The sequence below is a fragment of the Orbicella faveolata genome, unplaced genomic scaffold (genome assembly GCF_042242905.1).
Source record: "Orbicella faveolata isolate gen_17 unplaced genomic scaffold, um_ofav_v1 contig_2, whole genome shotgun sequence".
Classification (NCBI taxonomy): Eukaryota; Metazoa; Cnidaria; class Anthozoa; order Scleractinia; family Merulinidae; genus Orbicella; species Orbicella faveolata.
Genome location: NW_028301547.1, coordinates 6,604,882 through 6,626,366, shown reverse-complemented (window position 1 = coordinate 6,626,366; position 21,485 = coordinate 6,604,882). Strand labels below are relative to the sequence as shown.

General features: G+C 39.0%; 1 protein-coding gene and 1 long non-coding RNA gene across 2 annotated transcripts; both read left to right on the top strand.

Annotated features, from left to right (window-relative positions):
- The first annotated feature begins 1,226 nt into the window (after positions 1-1,226).
- On the top strand, positions 1,227-2,612 carry LOC149111732 (uncharacterized). The gene is made up of 2 exons (XR_016207240.1): positions 1,227-1,543; positions 2,419-2,612. It is a non-coding gene; the product is annotated as an uncharacterized LOC149111732 (long non-coding RNA).
- A 6,203-nt stretch (positions 2,613-8,815) lies between these two features.
- Positions 8,816-21,072, top strand: LOC110061412 (CD63 antigen-like). Its single transcript, XM_020768249.2, has 8 exons — positions 8,816-9,001; positions 11,471-11,571; positions 12,073-12,279; positions 12,797-12,871; positions 13,528-13,620; positions 17,690-17,836; positions 18,422-18,508; positions 19,400-21,072. Exons 2-8 carry the CDS (start codon positions 11,491-11,493, stop codon positions 19,448-19,450), a joined length of 741 nt encoding a protein of 246 aa, XP_020623908.2. The 5' UTR covers positions 8,816-9,001; positions 11,471-11,490; the 3' UTR covers positions 19,451-21,072.
- The last annotated feature ends 413 nt before the right edge of the window (positions 21,073-21,485 follow it).

Sequence of the window (21,485 nt, the reverse complement as noted above, 5' to 3'; positions counted from 1 at the left end):
GACCATTTTTTGAGTTTCTGATCTAGGGGGAAAAATATCCTCTTTTCTTTTATGGTTAATTATTGTAATCAGGTCACAGGAGCTCAGCTTTTAGGTTTGGATAAATTTATATATTAACTGAAATTAAAAATAAATAAATAAATAACTAAATAAAATATATAGATTTAGCCAGGCCTAAAAGCGGAGCTCCTCAGTCATTTAATTGGATGTTGTTAATAGTTAAAATCATTATACATTGTAGTCACCATCTGTCTTCTCATTGGCTAAAAACAAAAAACAAAAAAAACTACAGTTAATTCTGGGAAACAGCGCAACCTACAGATTATTCACTAATCTGCTAGCAGATTAGTGAATAATCTGTAGGTTGCGCGCGCCATGCATGATTTTCAAGAGTAATGTCAAGTTCACGGACAGCGAAGTAAGAACATGGCTTGTAGAAAATAAACTGTGTTCGGTGCGATAATGCGTTTGTCGTTATTTTCTTTAAATCAATGTATAAGAAAACAATTATTAGATTCGGTTTTTGTGATATCTGAAATAATCAAGGGCTCGGTTAGTGTTATCAGCTTCACTTACCTCGACCTTGATTATTCCGGATATCACAAAAACCTCAGCCCATAAATTGTTTATAATCCAACTTGCATGGCATCCGCGTTGGATTACATTGTAATGCAAATAAAAAAAAGCTAAGCATTAAACTTAAAGGGCTATTGGGCTGAATTGTATGCACCAAATAAATCAACGTGTGAGAAGAACAGAGAAAGGGTTTTTCTGTATCGAGCGCATTCCTCGTGTGTGCGGCCCCAAGCATGCTATACCGAAAACCATGGGAAAGAACGCAAAACAAGTAAGCGTGCGAGCGTGACTGTGAGCGTGACGTGCGAGCGACGAATGGCAATGCCGCGAGCCGCTAGCAGCCGTCTTCCGATGTCCGCGTTACTAGCGGCTCGCGGCATCGTTGCTCGCGCGTCACGCTCACAGTCATGAGTCATGCTCGCGCGCTTACTTGTTTTGCGTTCTTTCCCATGGATTTTCGAGGACGAGAGAGACTGCTCGCAGTCTAGGTGATGTGATAATGAAAACGAAAATGGAGCCTTAATTCATGGGCAGATTTCAGGGGAACTTAAGAGGCCACCCCTTCCCCCTCTCCCACGACTTTTTTCTGTCTAAATCTCTTCGAACGTTCGTTACACAAATCGTCCCATGGTAGCCGTTCATGTAGCCCTGCGCCTGCACTCAGCGGATTTTCCCCTTTCGAGAGGGGCCGAGGAACACTGGGAACAAGACATTAATTCGCCGCTCGTGGCAAGTATATAACCCTGCAAAACACGTCGGATTTAACCATTTTGATCAGAGTTTTTAGGTTTCAAGTGATTTTTCCTCTTTATTAGGTATCGGAAAAATTAATGCTCAGTTATAAACATGTCAGATCATAAGCAACGTGTTCACGAAAGGTCTAACAAGATCCGCAACAGAAAAATTCGAAGTTGAACGCCATGAAATGTTGACACAAGAATAGGTACTTTCTTGAAAAGATTAAGAGGTAAGCCATCTGACATTTTTCGTTGTTGATAGTGGTAGGCCTTAGGGTTGATTACAGTGTTACAGTGTAAGTAAGCTAATTTACACTAGATTTTTGATTCGGTCAGAGTAAAACGCAGACTGCGGACCGCAAACTGCAGACTAAAATGTAGACTGACCATTGAGTCCTAAGCGAAAACAGGCTAACTGGAGGCTAACCTAAGTGATATCCAGGCCAACTGGAGTGATATTCAGTCTAACCGGAGCGCGACTCAGCTGACCGGAGTACAGTCTTTCACTGCAATTAGCCTGAATAATCATGCTTAAGACCAGCGCCTGATACTATTATTATAAAACGATATGTACTTATGAAGTCTGTAGTCTGCAGTCTGCATTTTACTCTCAGTCTGCATTTAACCCCGGTTTGCAGTCCGCAGTCTGCGTTTTACACTGACCATTTTCAATTTGATTGCCAGCAAAGTGGAAGTGAAATCGGAACATCTTTGTACATTACTAAATTACATAGGCCATCAAAGAATATTCTACCGTACAGACCCTTTCAAAATAACCACAGAATCATTTTAATATATAGAACAGCTAAACTGTTGGAATTTTGTAAGCAGTATCATCAATACAGAGTAAATGATGCAGTGCATAAATTAGTATCTTTAGAACATAAAGGAAAAAGAGTCTACTCCCATATACAATGTACTTAAATGTTGGGAGTTAAAGTTCAAAATACCATAGGTAATCAAATTTCTGTAGGTCCCAGGTTAGAATCTAGTTGTAGTTTATAACAAATTAGGTGGCTATCATGTTAGTTACAGTAATTTAATGAAATAATTTTGAATAATTAATTTGTTTATTTATTTATGTCCACTCTTATTCTGTTTGCAGAATGGTAAAATGGATACAATTTATTGGTTCTATTTGATAAACAAATCTTACAAGAGGCATGCAGGTTGTGGTTTCACTAGATAGTACAACGGTAACCAGAGTTGTGGGAATATCGTTCCAGATTCGTACTATCCTTGTCAGCAAAAGCTTATGCTAAGTATGTGTTGCTTGAATAAAACAATAACAAGGCTTAATCATTTTGTAATCATTGCAGGCTTTGTTAAATTTACTTTCTAGACTGTTCTTCGTTTTTGGACCATTTGTATTTTGGCCAATGTACTATAATGTGTAGTCCCTAAAAAGGCCAATCACTGTTATAAGACTGTACAATTGAAGTGCATGGTACCTATGCAGTTATTGGAGAACCTTACGGTCAAACTCACAAAACCGTGAACACCTAAAATATGTCTGGAATGTTTATTGTGTTATAACCAATCATGAGCGAGATCTACAACCACAGAAACCACAGAAACAGATAAGTTTCTATCGGTCATGGAACAAATTTGTTTTGTGACCAGTCTCAAAATAAATCCTCTATTTCGGTTATACAAGAAATTAGATAATTGCTCTTACAGGCTATTTAAACACTAGCGAAGATGGTTTGGGATATTTTTAACGTGAGAAAACTGTTTTTACAAACCAATGTGCTGGGCTGACACGACTAGTTGCCATTGAATCACTCAAGCGCAAACGATCCAAATCAGTACTTTCATTATTTTGTTTCATTACAATAATTTTGACAAAGACGAAAAACGACGAATGATATTGATGAAAATAGAAGTCTTCCATTATATTTTGTAATAAGTGAATCAAGTGCAAATTTATTTGGGAAGGAACAGCAGAAAATTTGAGGTGTTTACTGTTTGCCACAACTAATTGCAAAATTAGCTAGCAAACATTTGCATTTATTATGGTCAATCTTTCTAAGGTGTTTCGATCATTTAACCACTGGGCCCAAGGGATTGTAACTGTTTGCTAAAATAAATTGAGTTGCTAGTTCAACCAAAGATGATACCAAGGTTAGCGAAACCACCAAAATTCGATCTAGGACTCAAATCTTACCCAATCTGACCTCAAGGATAATCTTCATTTGCACATGACATGATCATTTTCTAAAATCCAACACTAAAGAGCCACCAGTTAAAGTTTTTACCCTCATCAGGCATAAGAGGGGTATAAATTTATACCTTAGCTTGTTTTGTCTGGAAACAAGCACATTTTGCTTCTTTATTTATCTCCTATAACATCACAATGTCTTGAATTTATCCACTGAATGGTCAATTCGAATTAATTTTTGTGTGACAGTGCAAACCAAGAATACCAGCTCTAGAACTCTATGTCTACTTTTTTCCTAATTCAATTAATTAAAAGTCATTTGCTTTTTTGCTTATTTAAAGTTTTCATCAGCAATGCATATGCTTTCATGAAAGGTCAGCACAGGCATCATGTTTGTCAGTACCATAGTTGCATCTTGTGTCATTAATAATTGTTGAGTACTGTTTGAGAAGGATCAAGAACCATTCATTTGATGTATTTCATGTGATCTGAAGAGTTTATGCAAGTCTTCTGAGTTGTCTTGCAGGTAGGATTGTCAAAGTTTAATTAGCAGGTCTGGGGAATGTAACTTTAGTATCTTTCTTACTTAATTTGTATAATTGCAATCAACAAATGACACTGGAAGATCTTCCTGTCTTTGCTGAGGCGATGTCGTCCACTATTGCAATAGGCTTATTGGGAAAATTATTTCAAATATGATCCTTGTAAACTTTTCATGAAATATATGATCTTGAACATGATGACACTTCAGTCTGGACTGAAAAGAAAAGAGTAACACTTTTGTAGTGTCTATAAATTGTTTGCATTCCATCTAGTGGCTTCAACTTTCTTCTCAGTTAATGTTTATTGTCCTGGTCCAAATAATAAAAGACATCTTGATCTTCCATTTAGGTCTTAAAACTGTTTGCATTCCAGTTAGTGGCTTCTCTTTTGCTGTCCTTAGTCTGTATTGAATGTGCTGGTTAAAAAAAAAAATAAACAAATTGGGATGTCAAGTCATCTTAGCAAACATGCATATCTGGGGTTATGCAATCCCAAGCTTCCTCTTTTTGAAAAAGTCAGTAGATCTGATCTTGTCCTTCCCTTTAGATCATGATGGTTATGCAGTCTTGAGTGACAGTGATATAATTGTGTAATCTAGATCTAGAATAAGGATATAGTTCAGAATCCCTCTGCCGTAAATGCTGTGTCTTTAGGGTTACCATATGCCTTTTGAAGTTTCATGCATCTACATGATATAGCTAATTTGACATGTAAACAACAAAAACATGTCAGGGGATATTTTATTTTGAATTTTTTTTTCCCAAAAGTGATTTTTGTACAATCACTTCGTATATTTTTTTAATCCTATTTCAAAATTGTTCTGTAACTTTTATTTTCACTGAAATTGAATATGGCAAAATGCAGACAAATTGTTTAAGCACTTTGGGTCTAGAACCTGAGTAACATATTAAATTAGCAAAAAAATTGCACTGACCTGTAGCTTTCTAAAGGTGATTTGGACACTCCCATTAGGGGGCCTGGATAATTGGATAATTCATTTTATTTCAAAATTCTTGGGCTCGTTTGATAACCAGCTCTATAAGCTTTAATTTGATATAGGGGTTTGGGTATCTACAGTACAGTGCAAAAGGGGAGCATTACTTCTCTTGGATGCAAAACACCTGTCAAAGATATACAGTAACCTTTAACCATGAACTAATTGCTTCCTTCCATTTTTTGTGAAACAATGTACGACACAGCCACCTTTACAGCAGAGCTCCGAGCCGCCGCTGCCAAGCGGAGCCCCATAACTATAGAAACAGAACCACATGCACGTGTACAAATAGAAAACCATAGAACTATTTTTTCATGGTCGGCATGTCTAGCAGTGTGGATCGTGGCGGGTGCACCCAACAAAGCCAATGCCGCAGAACATGGTGGCCATAGTTTAATCGTACATGTATCATATTGGACATCCATGTCATGGTCAATTGACAGCTGTCAAAACAAGGTATCTGCTGACCAGTATTATGTGACCATATCATGGGCTCAGGTTAAGAGCTCATCAAGGTCACATGTTTTTTAAAAAGTTGACCGCTGACAAAGTACTGGTTTTCTGTTGGATCATGGGCTCAAGCTAGGTGAACTTGTTGATCAGAGCTGGGTTGTTCAGAAGGTGTACTAATGTTTTTCACTGTTTATGTTTTATGTAGTTTGAGATTATTGAAACTCAAAACAGAAGGCCAGACATTATAAACAGAAAACCTCAACGCAAAGTTACAAAACTCACCTCAAAATCCTGGGTTAGCTTACTCGGGCTTTGAGCAACCCGGCCCAAGAGCTCCACTTTTAGGCTTGGCTAAATCTAAATATTACAATGTTTACAATTGACTCAGTGATGGCGTGAATTTGTACATGTATTTTGTAACATAATCGTGCATTGCTATTTTCCTTCATGTTGTACATCCATCAATAGTTCAGTTTTTTTTCATAAAATATGCTATTAATACTGTCTACCTTTTAAAAAATACTGGAATTCTACATAGCCTTAAGACACTTCCCAAAAGTGACTGTAAAAAGATACAGTTAAAGGTATGACAGCTGTACAGTATTAAGAACAGCATACAGGAATATAATGAGATCCATTGCAACATTGCAACATTCACAATGAAAAACTCCCCCTGGCATTAATGGTAAAAATAACACTTTGTGGATGAATACTTACACGTGGGCTACCATTAGTAATTTTATAATTCAACTTCAATAATTGATGTTTTTTTTTTTCTCCACGAAGATTGTGGACTACAGGGACTGTTAACTACTGGGTGACCCCATCAAATATATAATTTTGTCATTAAATTATGTCAAAAATTAATCAGTAAGCTGTAAGTAAGTTATACCATCTACACATATTTTGCCTTCACTACATGTAGACAATTGAACACACTCGGAGGTTTTGATGGATATGTGCATTTGGTCAACCAAATCCAAGATATGTTTAATTAAGACATCAGTAAAATTACAGCTAAATGGATAAAAAATATATCCTAGTCATGCACCAAAGTTGAACACGAAAAGCCCCCCAAAAATTGAAAAATAGGGACCGTGTATCCCCAAATGCAGTGGCACCAATGGAATCGTCTCCGTGTAGAGCTTTCTCTGCATGCAGGGTCACTGATTGATGTAGAAAAAATAGTTCATGTTCATGTGCAAAAGGGGAATATGGAGGTGCTGTTAGCAATTTACCACGTTTCAGAAGAGTGTATGGATTTACTATTGGAAAATTATATTCCATACTTGCTGCACCAGCAAGCCTAGTGTAATACTAATCATCCACTCGACATTTCAACAACAGCAACAAAACCGAGGAAAACTACATAAACACAATATGGAGTCAATATGAGTATCACTACACCTGAATCAAACGAAGGATACCAGAAATGTTACAGAAAATTCGTTTAAGACTGATTATCATTCCAGTTAAAGCCAGCAAATGCATTTAGAAGCCGGAAAACGTCCAAAATCTCAAAGACTTGCGGTGTTCAAGTTTAATAATTATTCGCGCCAAAGCGTAATTTGAATATTATTTTCGCCGACGGCTTTGCAGTCCTTTTTTCGGCCGTGGTTTTACCAGTCTTTTACCAACAACCTTAAAAGAAATTCAGCCAAACATTTCACTAAACCCAATAAATTCACCAAACAAAACGAGGAAGTCTTCATAATTTGTAAACGCAGTATGCATGACAACATACGAGCGTCAAAAGCTGTCAAGGGTAGCAAATCGATGGTTTTCCTTCTTCCAAAGGTAAACAGAAGAAGAAATTATAGTAGTCTACAAAGCGGCTGTCCTTACTAACACAAAGAAAACTTCAAAACTCGCCTGGCAGTATTTACAAATACAGTTTTATTACTTTTAGACGTGAGGTTATCGGTATACGGCGAAAAACAACAGAAAACTAAGCTTGTTTGTTTACAGTATGCAACTTTATATTCAACAACGACTCTAGTCTTATTGTTTGAAATTTATCAAATTTCTCCCAGTATGGTTCCCAATCAGATAATCGGGGAGACTTTAAAACTCCTATTGAAGATATAAGCTTAACTTCTAAGCTTATCTCGCCGAAGCAACTACATAATTTTTATGGAAAACGCGAAAGTTTCTATGTAAAAAAAGTCGCTTACCACAATTTGGCAGTTCACTTCAGTTTGAATCCTATAGGCAGAAACTTCCAGCAAAAGTTGCGAAGACTGAACTGAACTAATCTTTTCGATAGATCAACGAATCAACTACTCTTTTCCCGCTGTGTTTTTTCCTCTAAACACAAGAAACACGTTTGATTTCTCTTGTTGATCACCTGATGAAATCATGTGACTTCTTGCACAGCGCACATCTAGCTCGACGCGCGAAGTTCTGTAGTCTTCTGAGTAAATTTTTCGGGTATTCCAGCTCTTTTCTATAGCCGTCGTTCGCTCTGCCTCACGGCATTGTTCGGTATTATTTCATATCCTTTCTCTAGCCCTAACTCGATCTAATTCACAGCACTGTTCAGTACTATCTCGCCTCCTTTCTAGCCTTGGCCCGCTCTTTCGCGATCTTCTTCGCCACTTCTTTGGCTGTCAATCCTTGCTCTCTGCCGTTCTCTTTCACGTTCTGCTTCAGTTAAACCCTATCTTGAAAACGTTAGATCAACCCCTCCGATCGTTTGTTAACATAACAAATAGAAATAATATTTTTTTTCCCCTGACTTTTCTGAAAAGTCCCGCCCAGAACAGATGGCATTCCCTAGCTTCCCCGTGAGGGCTACCGCGAGACGCCCCTCCCCCTCCCCCAGAGTCTGTACGGACGGCGTTCGCTCGCTCGCTCGTACGCTGACGTCATAACCAAATTTTCTCGGCTTGATGGGTTACCAATTTTACTTACCCATGGTGCTTCGCTGGCGCGCTTCGCGCGCTGAAGCTCCGCTATAAAAAATAAATTTGACTGACGGATACGGAGTATTTTGAAGAACCTGTCCGGCTGGACATATAGACACAGCTTATTTTAAACTTGGCTTTGTTAATATGGCGTTTGTTTGAGATTATAGTCTGTTGCTTTTGAGGCTGGAGAGTATAGGTATTTTTATTCTTTATATTTTTGAGACCTAAATATCTTATATTTATGCTAAAAACTTGTTATAGAGGTTTTGTACGGCAGCCATGTTGCATGGCAGGAACAATAGATTCTTTTTTTCTATGAGAAAAAATGTTCTTTCTAATGCAAAACATTTTCATTGTTACCGCAATTTACAGATATTTACAAAAATATCCGGATGACCAAGCATTGGGACCCAGTGCCCCTTAATTATCCTCTCGGGCTTTTGTTTGACTGTTGGACTTCGATAACAACATTTCTCGGAACGAAACTGGAAGTCTTTTGCGTTTCGAGTGAATGTAGAAGCTACTTTAATTAAGGCTAAGCTGTTAGCTTATTATAAATTGCAACACGTTATTGATGCTTGGTGGTGGTAGTCTTTCTTTCAAGGTATAAAATACGGCCGATTGGAAGGTAAGCAATTGGAATTATTCACCAGTCTGCCTGATATTGATTCAGTTTCACCCGCTGGGTTAAATATTGATGTTCATTTTTAGCACGAACACGTTGAAACTGTTTGTAAAGGTAGTCCCTTACTTTCTAGTTTGAGGGTCGTTTAAAAAGAAGCCTATTTGTCTACCTTCAGAATATGATAAAGTTTGGCATTCAGCAGGGATGACAAAAACACGCCCGAACAAAATTTCCGTTTCATTCAAGTCTCCACAGTTATAGACAGATACAGACTTAAGCCTGTTCTGATAAGTTTAGCTCATAAAGCTTTTAAGATCGAATTTGAGTTAGGCTTATAACAACGTAGCTCATTGTAACATGAAGGTGTCTCAGTTTAACATTTCTGACTTGTGTATGAAACAGTTAAGTGCAGTTGCTAAACCAACTCACCACCTCTGGGGGTAGGGTGAAAGGGGATGGGCTTTTAAGTCCTTCAAACTAGACAAACAGATAGTTAAGATAGCACTCTTACAACGATGTTCCAAACAAAATCTGCCTTAAAGATCAAACTGGTGTTCTTCCAATTATTATAAGTTTATTCAAGGCATTTATTTCTTGATTTTATAAATTATCATAACCAAAGCATGATAGGTGATGTGTATTTGTATGTGGTGCACTATCGGTTAACACTTTGTGTTGTGTTCTTGGGCAATACTATAGTACCTTAATACACCCAGAAGTATGGAAGGGCACCTTCAGCAAACAGATAATTGCAATGCAATCGTGTGGTTGACTATAATATTATTTCACCCAATATGGGGAATTGGAGGGGGGGAAGGATGGGAAGCTGACTCCGCAGCCCCATGATGAGAAGTAATCCAGAGTTAATTGCTGTTACAATGATGACTCTCTAGATGGAAGCCTGTGCCACACTGATAGTCCCACCCCTTCCTGATTTCAGAATAGAATGGTTTACCAGACGTCCATCAGCTACAATAGATAGATCATGTACATACACTGATGTGCATGTACGTGTACACGGCTAATGTAATACATAAATGTGAAATGGCAGAGTGTCCTCTGTATAAGTGGTTGTCCAGAAGTGTCATTAAAAAATATATACAAAGATTTCTCAACTGGTTAACCACCAAGTGTTAGTATGGACAGAATGTCAAGTATATTGTTGTATAGTTAAAGGGTAAAATAAGTGCTCCTATAATTGTTTTGTCTAGACATTTTGGGCATACATGTATGTGTACATAAACACTTGTATATTTATTGGGAAAAAGAACTATGCAGCTACTGATGAAGGGATGAGTAGACATATTGTGCTAATGGCCCGGGTTGCACTAGAGCCAATTTTGTTTGTTTAAAATATTTCCTATTTTTCGTGAGGAAAAAAATGGGCAAAAATTTTGCAAGTTCCAAATTTTGGCAGCAGTCGCATTAGGCCAACATGCTGGAACCAAAACATTACTGATTGAAATATACGTAACTAGTAATCATGCGAGAGCTTAACTCTTCGCAGATTTTTATCCACGCTGTATGTTCTTGACTCTCCAGTATACAGCAACTCGTGAATTCCGGCCCATAAATTGGACGAGCAGTTTTGCTCGGCTTGCGTTTGAGTTGTTGCTTGCGCAACTTTCGATCGAAGAAGATTGTCTCGCTGAAGCCATCTCTTCAGTAACCAGATCCAGGGTGCGAGTCATAAGAATCTGAATAAAAATGCCGCTCATATTCCTCGTTTGCATTGAAATAACTGAAAAAAGCGTCAGATGGACCGGGTTAAAAATGATTTTGTCCTGCCATCACACGTGCCAAACTAAACTAGCCGTCAAAGTTATTTTCTCGCCGTAATTTTATCCAGGCATGTTTTAAAAAATATGACAGTTAAATGGTTAAAATAACAAAATTGTTTGCTTTGCCAAAATTTGGAAGCCTCCAAGGCAGCACTTCGGCTTCTTTGAAGATAGGCGAAGTTTTTGAAACTGGGGCTCGCACTTATTTTACGCTACTTGTTGACAGATTTATTACTTATACAAACAAAATTGGCTCTAGTGCGACCCGGGCCAATGAGAGAATTAAAATATTAAGTTTGAGCTCTAGCTTTTACCTTTGCAATGACAGCCTGTCCAGTTAACTTGTAAAGCAAATTTAATGTGTCATTCCAAAAAAATTCTATCAATATTCACCCCAAGGCAAGTGAGGAAAATGTTCCTAGGGGGTCAGCCCAGGGGGGTGAGGTGGAGGTCAAAGTTATTAAACCAAAGGAAGGCATGTTGATAAACTGAAATTCTTAGAACTAAGAAGGGTGAAGGAGGCTAAAAGCCAAATGAAAAAAAAAAAGACAGAAAACAAAAAGAAAAAACTTGCATGGAACAGATATTTTATGGAACAACACTATGTAAACAGCATTAAGTAATGTTATCTCGAAGATGGTGGAGTTGCAAATGCAAATACACTCATTTTCAATTTGCACTCCTTTCTTAGAGTAAACCAGATTGACAGTCATGGAGATCGCCCTACCAGGCCTCCACCGAGCAAGACATTATATTACTAAAGTCCTTCCATGTATCGGCCTCTGTGCTGTGGTGAGTATGTTAATGGACGCTTCCATTAGCTAAGGTGAATCCAGCATGAGGGTGAAGAGTGGGGAGATTAGCTTAGAAAAAGTAAAACAATTGCATTACCTAATGCTTGCACATTTGAAGAGAATGGGGTGGAGTGAAGTTAGAATAAAGCCTTCTGTGATCCAAAATTAGAGGGGAAGATGGGAAACAGTTTGGCACTTTTTAAGGCCTATACTTAGGAGTGGCCTGGGGTCATGGAAGAAAAGGTGTATAGGTCAACCTACCCCCTTGACCCTATCCATTAGATCTTGCTTATTTACCATTGATACTGGTTTTCAAATCGAGTGTTTGTTCACACTATACCGTAGTTGGCCATGAAAAGACCTATAATGGCAATGTCAAATGATAGTTTAAGATAATGGATTGACGACACTGTCATTTAATTTTACATGTTTATATTTTCGTGCTTAGCTCCATGTAATTAATTCTCAATTGATTTTAATCCATAGTCCTGTATGTTAGCTTCTAGGTATTTTCATGTTTGGAGCTGGAGTAGGGGTGTTGGTTCATGAAGGATATCATGCTGCAGTAATTTCTGTACCATTTCAGTCAGCATCAAGTTTGCTCATTCCTGCTGGTATTTGTAGTGTCGTGGCTGGCTGTTTGGAAATCTTGGTTACTAGATTCATTGATGCAGCACCACCTCTTGTGCATAAACGCTCATTAGCGGTAAACCTGTTTAACCTAATTTATAGTGAACTGTTCAAATACATATATATATATTATTGATTTTGACATGTTTGTCCCAATTGTTTTCAATTGATAATTATATTGTGAATTACCACAGTGACTGTACCTATAAAAATTATTACAGTATTTAACTTCAAAAATGTGTGACAGAGTTGGCACAAATTTATTTCTACCAATGAGAAACCCATACTGTACATCATGCTTTGTTACATGTATGTCAGTTTTAGTTACATATAATTATATGTAGAACTTGATGGGTCAAATCAATGAAATGTAACTTGGGAGGAGAAAAAATATTTTAAACAATTAAAGATTAAAACAACAACGCATTTGTTGTACCAAAGTCAATACTTTTTTGTGGCATTGTGGTTGATGTGCAGTAGTATAGCTTTCATCAAAAACCGGTAGATATCATGCATGTTCAGTGTGTACACACGATCTTAAAAATTAAAATTATTTTTAATTATCGTGTGCTTTATATTTTCTCCCAATCCAGTTTATTGTGATCCTCTCAGTGGCTTCAGTCCTTACCTTAATTGCTGCAATCTTAGCATTTGTTTACTTTGGAAATGTGAGTTTCTGTCGCTGTTAAGAAATATTGATCAATTGACTTTCACTCAAGGCAGTTGAGGGGGCCGATAAATGTGTAATACTGTAGATTCTCGCTTTATCAACTGCTAAATGCTCAAGGGAGGTGCCAGGGTTTGGGATAGCTGATAGCAAATGACTCAGGGGGGGGGGGGGGGGGGCTTCTTTGGCTTGCCCTGCTGGCTTTTCTTCCTTTTGTGATTTCTTCCTTTTTTACCCAAAATAAGGCGGGGGGTGCGGGGTTCCCCTACCCTAGATCTGCCACTGAGTTGTGCTTTTGGGCAGTAAACGCCACTCTCACCGTACCTCTCACCATGGAGGTGTTTTCCAGTTAAAATGGATACCAGCAAATTTAATGCAGGGGTTAACTCTGTGATGTGCTTTTAAACTGCCGGCCATCTGGGGAGGGGGGAGATTGGAAATAGAGGTAAGTGCTGGCAAGACACAGGTCACTAGGCTTTACCTTTCTATCCTTTAATATATAAATTGTAGTTTTGTATCTTCATTGTAATCTTGTATATTGATTTTTGTAATTTAGTAATCATTGTACTGTAACATGTAGAGTATAATTAGACTCCATTTACTATTATTTGTTAGATTTATATTCTTTTGCTTATATTAAGTATTATTATTAATCAGGTGGGAAATAAAGCAGAGGATGATTTGAGGAGTCAGCTTCAAGAATATGGATTGAAATCTGAGATAACAATTCTTGATAGAATACAGTCAAAGGTGTGTACTATTTAATTTATAATATTGTACTTTAACCCATTGACTCCCGGAGCGTTTTGCCAAAACGCAATTTTTGAACATTTAGGAGATTTTCAGGCTTTCAGCCTGGGTATGGGCCAAATTAGCTCCCATCTACTCAAAAAGGCAATTTGCAGCATGACAGCAAGCCTTTTTTTCCACTATTAAACTCCTCAAAATTTTTTTTGACCACCCAAGTCATAAGTATTATATGAAACATGCCTGCTTCAAATATCAAGAGTTGGCTTAAAAAGCTTTTTGATTCCCCAGTTAAGCCAAAAAAAAAAGGTGTGGCGGACTATTACGAAAGCCGAGGAGGGACTTCCGACTTCTGAGTTTCGACTTCTGAGTTCCGACTTCCAACTTCCGACTTTCCACTTCTGAGTACCGACTTCTGAGTTCTGAGTTCCGACTTCCGACTCCCGACTTCTTAGTTTCGACTTCAGACTTCCGACTTCTGAATTCCGACTTCCGACTGCTGAGTTCCAACTTCTGACTTTCGACATCCGACTTCTGACATCTATTTATTTATTTATTAAGCTTCGGCCTACTGTTACACATAAAGAAAAAGAAAAAAGAAGAGGAAGCAAAAAAAAAAACAAAAAAAAAACAGACCGCAAAACAAAACAAAATGGCCAGGGGAGCCGCTACAGCTTAGCCAATTACAGCGGCCCCCTTCCAACTTCCAACTTCTGAGTTCCGACTTCTAAGTTCCGACTTCCAACTTCAAAATTGAAAGGATGGATTTCCGACGTGAAGCTTGTGTCCCTAGAGATCGGGTCAAACTTAGCCAAATCAGAATCGTATAAACTCTTGTTCTTAGGCCATCGTAGCTTGACTAAGAATGCGTTGGAATACAATGGTTATCATCGCTCTTTGCGTTATATTCTCAACCAAATCAGACTTTGGGTTCCCGGCCAGATTTCAATATTTGTACTATTATGTTTCTGTAAGTTAGTGTTAAGGTATTGTATTTGAGATCAAATTATTGTCTTATACCAAACAATTAAAATGGACACCAAAAATCCGAAATTTATACCCCTAAGGGAGATGATGAGCATCCTTGTATCTTTCAAAAGGGAGTTCCTCTCAACCCCAGGCGCTAATTTGGGGTAATGTCACGCAATACGCTGTTAAGAATTGATATTTCAGATGTTTAAAGGAGTTCAGTAACGCGGTGAGACTATTTGCTAAGTTTATTTACTTCACAATGATATCTGTCAAAATTCAATGGTTCTTCAATGCCGTCCAATGATGAACAGAGCACATAACGGGATATGATATTATTAGGGAGCTTACGAATCGACGACTTTCGGACGACGGCGCCGCTGGGTCACCTTATAGTCTCGCGTCGTCGTCTTGTAGAAATTTGAATTTACGATTCGCAGTAAAGACGACGACGTTTATGCGCGACCGGCAATTTTTTTTTGTCTCAGGAGCTCGAGAAAAAATATACTCAAGACAGACCAACAAAATGTGCTAGCATGGCAGAAAAGAAAGCGCAGCTGTACGTCGAGAAAAATTTTGTAAAAGATTAGGCTGGGTTCTAAAAGATTAGGCTGGCTATAAGACCACTCAAAACAACAGAGGAAAAAATCGCCTAGCTCTCTAGTTGAGCTATCTAGTCCTTGTTTCTAACTGTCGACACGAATGCTAAAACCTTTTAGTCCTTTCAAATTCATTGTACACCAAAAAATGTCTTATATTTCAGTGAAGCGTGATTAAAATGAAAGATTTTTCATACAGCAATTTGCTTTTCATTCACACCGTGTCGTGCTTTGACCGCTTTCAGTGTTGGTTGAACTCATAGCGTTCGCCATGGCACTGTAAAAGGTCGTTTCTTGAACGAAAACAGGCAAATAAAATTAAAATCAAACATCAAGGACATGCCCCTAATGTGCTACTTAAATTATCTGGCAAAAATACCCGAAGTATCGAGGGAAAACTTTGAAAACTAATCTCACGGCCTCCTGTTTCCAAGACGCCGGCAAATCGCTCTCACCAACGTCGTCGACTTTGGCGCGAAGCTGGGAAGTGCTCAGAAACGCATGCGCAGTGAGCATGTCACGCAATCTAACGGCGGCGTCGTGCAAAAGTCGTCGATTCGTAAGCTCCCTATTTACATCATAAGGCGACGGATCATTATTTTCTTCTAAGGAAGGGAGTGGGGAGGGGTGGTGAGAATTTTCTGGGGCACGAAAAAAAAACTTTTCTCACATTTCGGTTGTGTATGATTTTTTGGTGGGCAATAGCTTGTGCAAGAATTTTTTTAACATTACAAAAATATCAAAATGATAGTAGAAACACTTCCTCGATTTTTACCCCGTGGCTCACCTAGCACGACGTTTTTTTTTCACGGTTTTTGCTGTGCATGAATTTGTTTTGGACATTGCCCACCAGGTTGGCAGGCTAAATGCGACTAAACTGTGTATAAATAATGTAAGCGTCTTTATTATATAAACGTCAGTGGTATACCGAGTGATAACAAATTGATAAAAACGGTATCGTATCCTCACATGTGAAGATATCATGTTTGATAACATTTCTCTTTTGCCCCTTTAACTACACTTAAATTTGTTGGTGTATGATCGAAACATCTTCCGATCTTCTTCGGTCGACTTCGGCAATCTTGGCAATCTTCGGTAATCTTCGGAAAATGTTTGGAAATGTTCGGAAAATGCTTGGAAATGTTCGTCTGGCCTTCGGAGCAATTTTGGAAAATCTTCGGAATCTTCGGAAAGTGGTCGGAAATCTTTGAAAAATGGTCAAAAACGGCGTCATCAGCATGTCTATTTAATAAAAAGAACATTACACGGTAGCTCGAAGATATGAATTTTATGTTCTTGTAACGTCCGCCTTTCGGTATGGAATGTAAGTAAGTAAGTAAGTAAGTAACACATAACAGTAAAAAACTGAGGAACCAGTGGCCCTCTATCCTAAGTTAAAAAATTAAAAACTATTTTCACTTATAAGATGATAAAAATTACAGTGGAGCGCGAGTACGCAGTAGTACGAGTCATACGTCTAACAATCCAATCCGTTTATTCAGCAACGGTGTTGTGACGACTTAAGGCGTACAAATCATCCGGGTTCAGGACTGTCAAAGACTGTAATGAACCATATTTATAAGTGGCTTCGGGTGAAGTGGCTTCGGGTGAAGCTAAAACTAAACCAGGTTGGTAGCGTTTCAAAACGTTCTCCTTCGCACGAGAAGTCAACTAAAGGTCCCGTATCTAAGCTAAGGTATGACGGGATGCGTCACGCAATCAAAACGACTGAGGAGGCGTTACGGTTCTCGTGGCAAAAACAATATCTATATAGTTCTTGCCACTCGAACATAAAACTCATATCTTCTCGCCACCATGCAATACCTCTGTATATGTAATGGCACTACAAAAGTTGTTAGTTTCAGTTTTTTGCGATCTTTGTTTGCATTTGGCGACGTTTTCGATTCGATACCCGTTGCGTTGCCAACAAGGTTTTGCAAAGCAAAAGTATCTGTTTCTGTTCCCACTTTCTCAGAGAAATTAGATTTTCATAACAAGTAAGTAGATGACCCCCAATGCAGCTTAACACTAACTTACCGAAACATAACTATACAAATATTAAAATCTGGCCCGATTTCCAGGGAAATAAGTTGCAGGTCGGAGATCGATCATTTAAATTTTGAAGTTGGAAGTCGGAAGTCGGAAGTCGAAACTCAGAAGTCGGGAGTCGGAGCTCGGAACTCGGAAATCGGAACTTGGAACTGGAAACTCGGAAGTCAGAACTCGGAACTCGGAACTCGGAAATCAGGGCTCAGAACTCAGAAGTTGGAACTCCGAAGTCGTAAGTCCCTCCTCGGCTTTCGTAGTACATTACAGGTCATAGGCTACATTCTTATTCTCGGTATTGGACTGGAACTAACTTGCAACTGAGGCTAATGTAGGGAGCCCTTTGTAATGTAAATGACATTAATCTCTTTTGAATGATATTCCCTCGTGACATTTCAAACTGGTTCCTATGGCATGTTTTATATCTCCTGCTGACTTGGTGTCGCTCCCTCGTGTAGGACGAATGCTGTGGAGTGAATTACTACGCTGATTGGCGAGACACTCCTTATGGAGGTAAAAGAACTTACAAAGTACCAGATAGCTGTTGTAAGAACTATGAATATGCTTGTGGAGACCACTTTGAAATTAGCAGCATCAACCGCAGGGTGAGTTCTACAACAATGTTTATTTGAATTTTGCACCCATGATTGACCTGCATTTGTAAAGTTGGAATTTATATGCCTTGATTAATGGCACCAGTTAGTAAACATGTATATCCATGCCAGTCAAGTGTGGGGAAGAATGTTTTGTTTATAACTGTCTCTTAGTTATCGCAGAATAATTTCCGAGCAAGCAATTCAGACATGCAACCCATCATGGCAGATGTAAATCTGATACTTTCACTTTTGACAAAACATTGCTCATGGAGGCCAGATAGCTGTTGTGAGAACTTTGAATATGCAGGAAAAGGCCGAGGGGCTGGGGCACCTGTCCTGAAATCCGGGGTTCGTTGGTCAAGCCTTACTCTGACCAGCTCAGCTGAAGTTGTCTCTTGGTACTCCCGAGGGCAACTCCTCGGTCGTGCTCGTTAATAGTCAATTGGCCTTCCTTCCGCCCGCATGTTTATTTGAAATATTTGTTTCTTTCACTGTAAGTTGCATGGCTGATACCTCACTAGTTGTAGCTTTGTAAGTATATTAACCACTGTAAACATTCAACATTTAACGTTCATTTTTTTTTTTGTACTGCAGGGATGCTCGGAAGTCGTTAAGAGCTCCATAAGAAGCCATCTCTTATTTATTGGTATTAGTGGAATCCTTATCGCATTGCCGATCGAGGTTTGTTCTTAAAGCGCTTTTCAGTCGAGTGTCGCAAAACCAAAATCAAAGTAATCACTCTGGCCAATCACAAGCGACCCAAGCAACCTGTGAACCAATCAAAACTTAAAGCAAATTCATACCTGTAGACGTCACAAAGCGCGAAAACGTGAGCGATCGCTTCACGTTTGGCCCTGGTTTACTTCTGATTGGATGACAAAGTACGTTATGTAGTTCCAATCGCTTAACCTAGTGATGAAAAGTCAACGCAAATGCGAATTACTTTCGACGATCAACTAAAAACCGCTCGCAAAATCTTTATCTTTGCATTGCTACTAATCTAACTGAGGCTAGCCATGCAAAATCTTTGCGGCTTTCATTTGACTGTCGAAAGTAATTGGTTTTTAACTTACTGCACTACACTCTTGATGTAAAGAGCTCGCGCCACTTTTTCATCCAATCAGAAGTAAAACCAAATCCAGTAGTGACTCTTTCGTACACTTTTTCCCGTGCTTAACCTCTTCCGGACGTTCACTTAGTTGGGACGAAGCCCGAAAAACGGCGAGAGAAAAAATCGGGCAGAGGCGCGGCGAGAGGAAGCGAAAGAACGCGTTCTTTCGTTTTCTCTTGCCGCGCTTCTCCCCTATTTTTTCGCTCGTCGTTTTTCGCGCTGCGCCCCAACTAACTGAACGCCTGGAAGAGTCTATCCCGCGCTTCACGTCAGGTGCATGTAATTATACTTCGAGTTTTGATTGGTTCACTGTATAGATCGTTTTCACTGTCACGCAATAAAAAGATAAATCGGAACTATGCATGGCAAAATTTAAGGGCTTTCCATATCTGATTCTGTTTCCTCGTTACTACGAATTTTTATGTTGTAGCTGAATTTAAGCGCCGTTTTGTTTTCCACAGGTCTTCCTTGTGGCTGCTGTTTGCTATATTCGAAAGAAGCATTTGCAATGAGCAACTCCTGATTCAAAGAATGTCAAGTACTATATCAACAAGGGGCAGTTTTTCTAAGGGTGGACACAAATGTTATCCACCCTTTGAACAATTGAAACTATATGTATACTAGCGAACTGCAATCCCAAGCTCTCTCTCCTTTGCCTCCCTTGTCTCTCTCAAACACAAGGGAGGCAAAGGAGAAGGAGCCCGGGATCGGGGTAGAATAGCAGTCTCCATCGCTGCCTTTATTGGGGTCGTGACGCTACTTTACTCCGCTGTCTGTGGGGAAAGCGTTGCGTGACCACCGAAGTAACGGCTTCGAAGGTGACCAGATGTAATTGCCATCCTGATTAATTAATGATGTACACGCTCCTCAGTAATCAGCTTATGCGGCTGTGCAGATAAGAAGTTGCACCCTTATGTCTAGCCTAGGTGGTCGCCTACGGGAGGTTCGACCGTATACGCATTTTTAAATTTCAAAATAAGTTGATCTTTTGCACCTGCCTGCAAGGATCAAGTCTTAGTATATCGAAATATGCCAATTGGTCAAACTAGTGTTATTGCCTAAGCTTCCACGTAAACACTATTGCAAATAGCACGATAGCATATAAAGTGACGAAATTAAAGTTCACATTAGAATTAGCACTTAATTTGATGTTTAAATAAGGTAAATATGCATTGGACATAGCTGCCTATTCTCGTAACTTAACTGCAAAGCAGTTTTGATGGCTTTTTATAAACAAAGAAATATATATATTACTCGAAGGAATTGGAAAAAATATATATATAGAAAAAAAATATAGACCTTTTTATACTGCTGATTTTAAGTTTCGTGGCAGTCTTGTGCATTGCATGGCTTCGAGTGTTACTAATATGCGAGCCAACAAGGTATGCATGCAGCTAGGATCCCTAACCCCAATAAAAGGGCTAAGCGTCAGCTAGCTAAGCTAACTAGAGTGCTATTATATTTAGACTAAACGGAATGTTAGTTAGGCTAATAGGAGTTTTATCGAAGTTAACAAGCCGGCGAGCCATGCGAGCCATGCGAGCCAGTAGTCCCTATCGGCTGTAAAGACAAAGGCAACGGTTTTTTGTTTGTTTGTTTGTTTGTTTTTAGGGGGTGGGGGCGCTACTTAGGCTAATTACCGTTTTCTATCTAGGCTTACCGGAATGGCTTGCATGTTGGCTCGCATGACTTACTGGTTCGCACTTTGTGCAGACGCAAATGACTATGCTTGGCTACTCAAACAAAATACAAAACTGTTTCACATGGTAGTTTGGATGTGTATTCGTGTATGACACTATTCATTTGTAAGGTATTTTTGTACTGTAAATTTTTTATTCGTAACCTCACCTGTATTAGTTACTTGAGTCTCCGTGTGTCATTTAGTATTTATTTGTCCCATCTTTCCTCAGTAGTTCCCGACGTGTCTTTGGGCGGACATTAAAGTTGCCAGTTCTTATAGAGCTATATATGTATAACAGCAGCTTGGCATCAACTTATTTGTGGGAGAAGATCAGATCCTTCCCAGTCATGTTCAGCTGTGCGACAGTTCTTGTTTCTCGTCCATGCTTAGTTGTAGTTTTGTTAAGACAAAGCCATGAGCAATTTCAATAAACTGAGTGAATATTTCAGCCAACTTAAGTATCATTGTTGATGTTTTTGAGATTGATGGCGATACTTTATACGTGCTTAACGTTTCTCATTCACTTCACCCTGTACATTCTTTTCAGTTGCTTGTCACGAATTCTGGGTTAAAAACCGATGGCTCATGATTCCTTAACGGCTCTAAGGGACACAATCAACCTGTGAGGCGTGGTAGCAAGACAAATGATGCGAAATGAGCCCTACCTTGCCTTACACAATACGCATTCATTCAGGCTTCTGCGGTGGATTAAAAGTGTCGAGGGGACGGGCCGGGGGGAATAGTAAAAACGACGCTTGATTAATACTGTGGAAACCAGGTTTAGCTCAGACAGTATGGAACAATTGGCGCGACACAGACTTTACCTTTCGTTGTGATTATGAATTCACAAAAAAATGAAGACATGA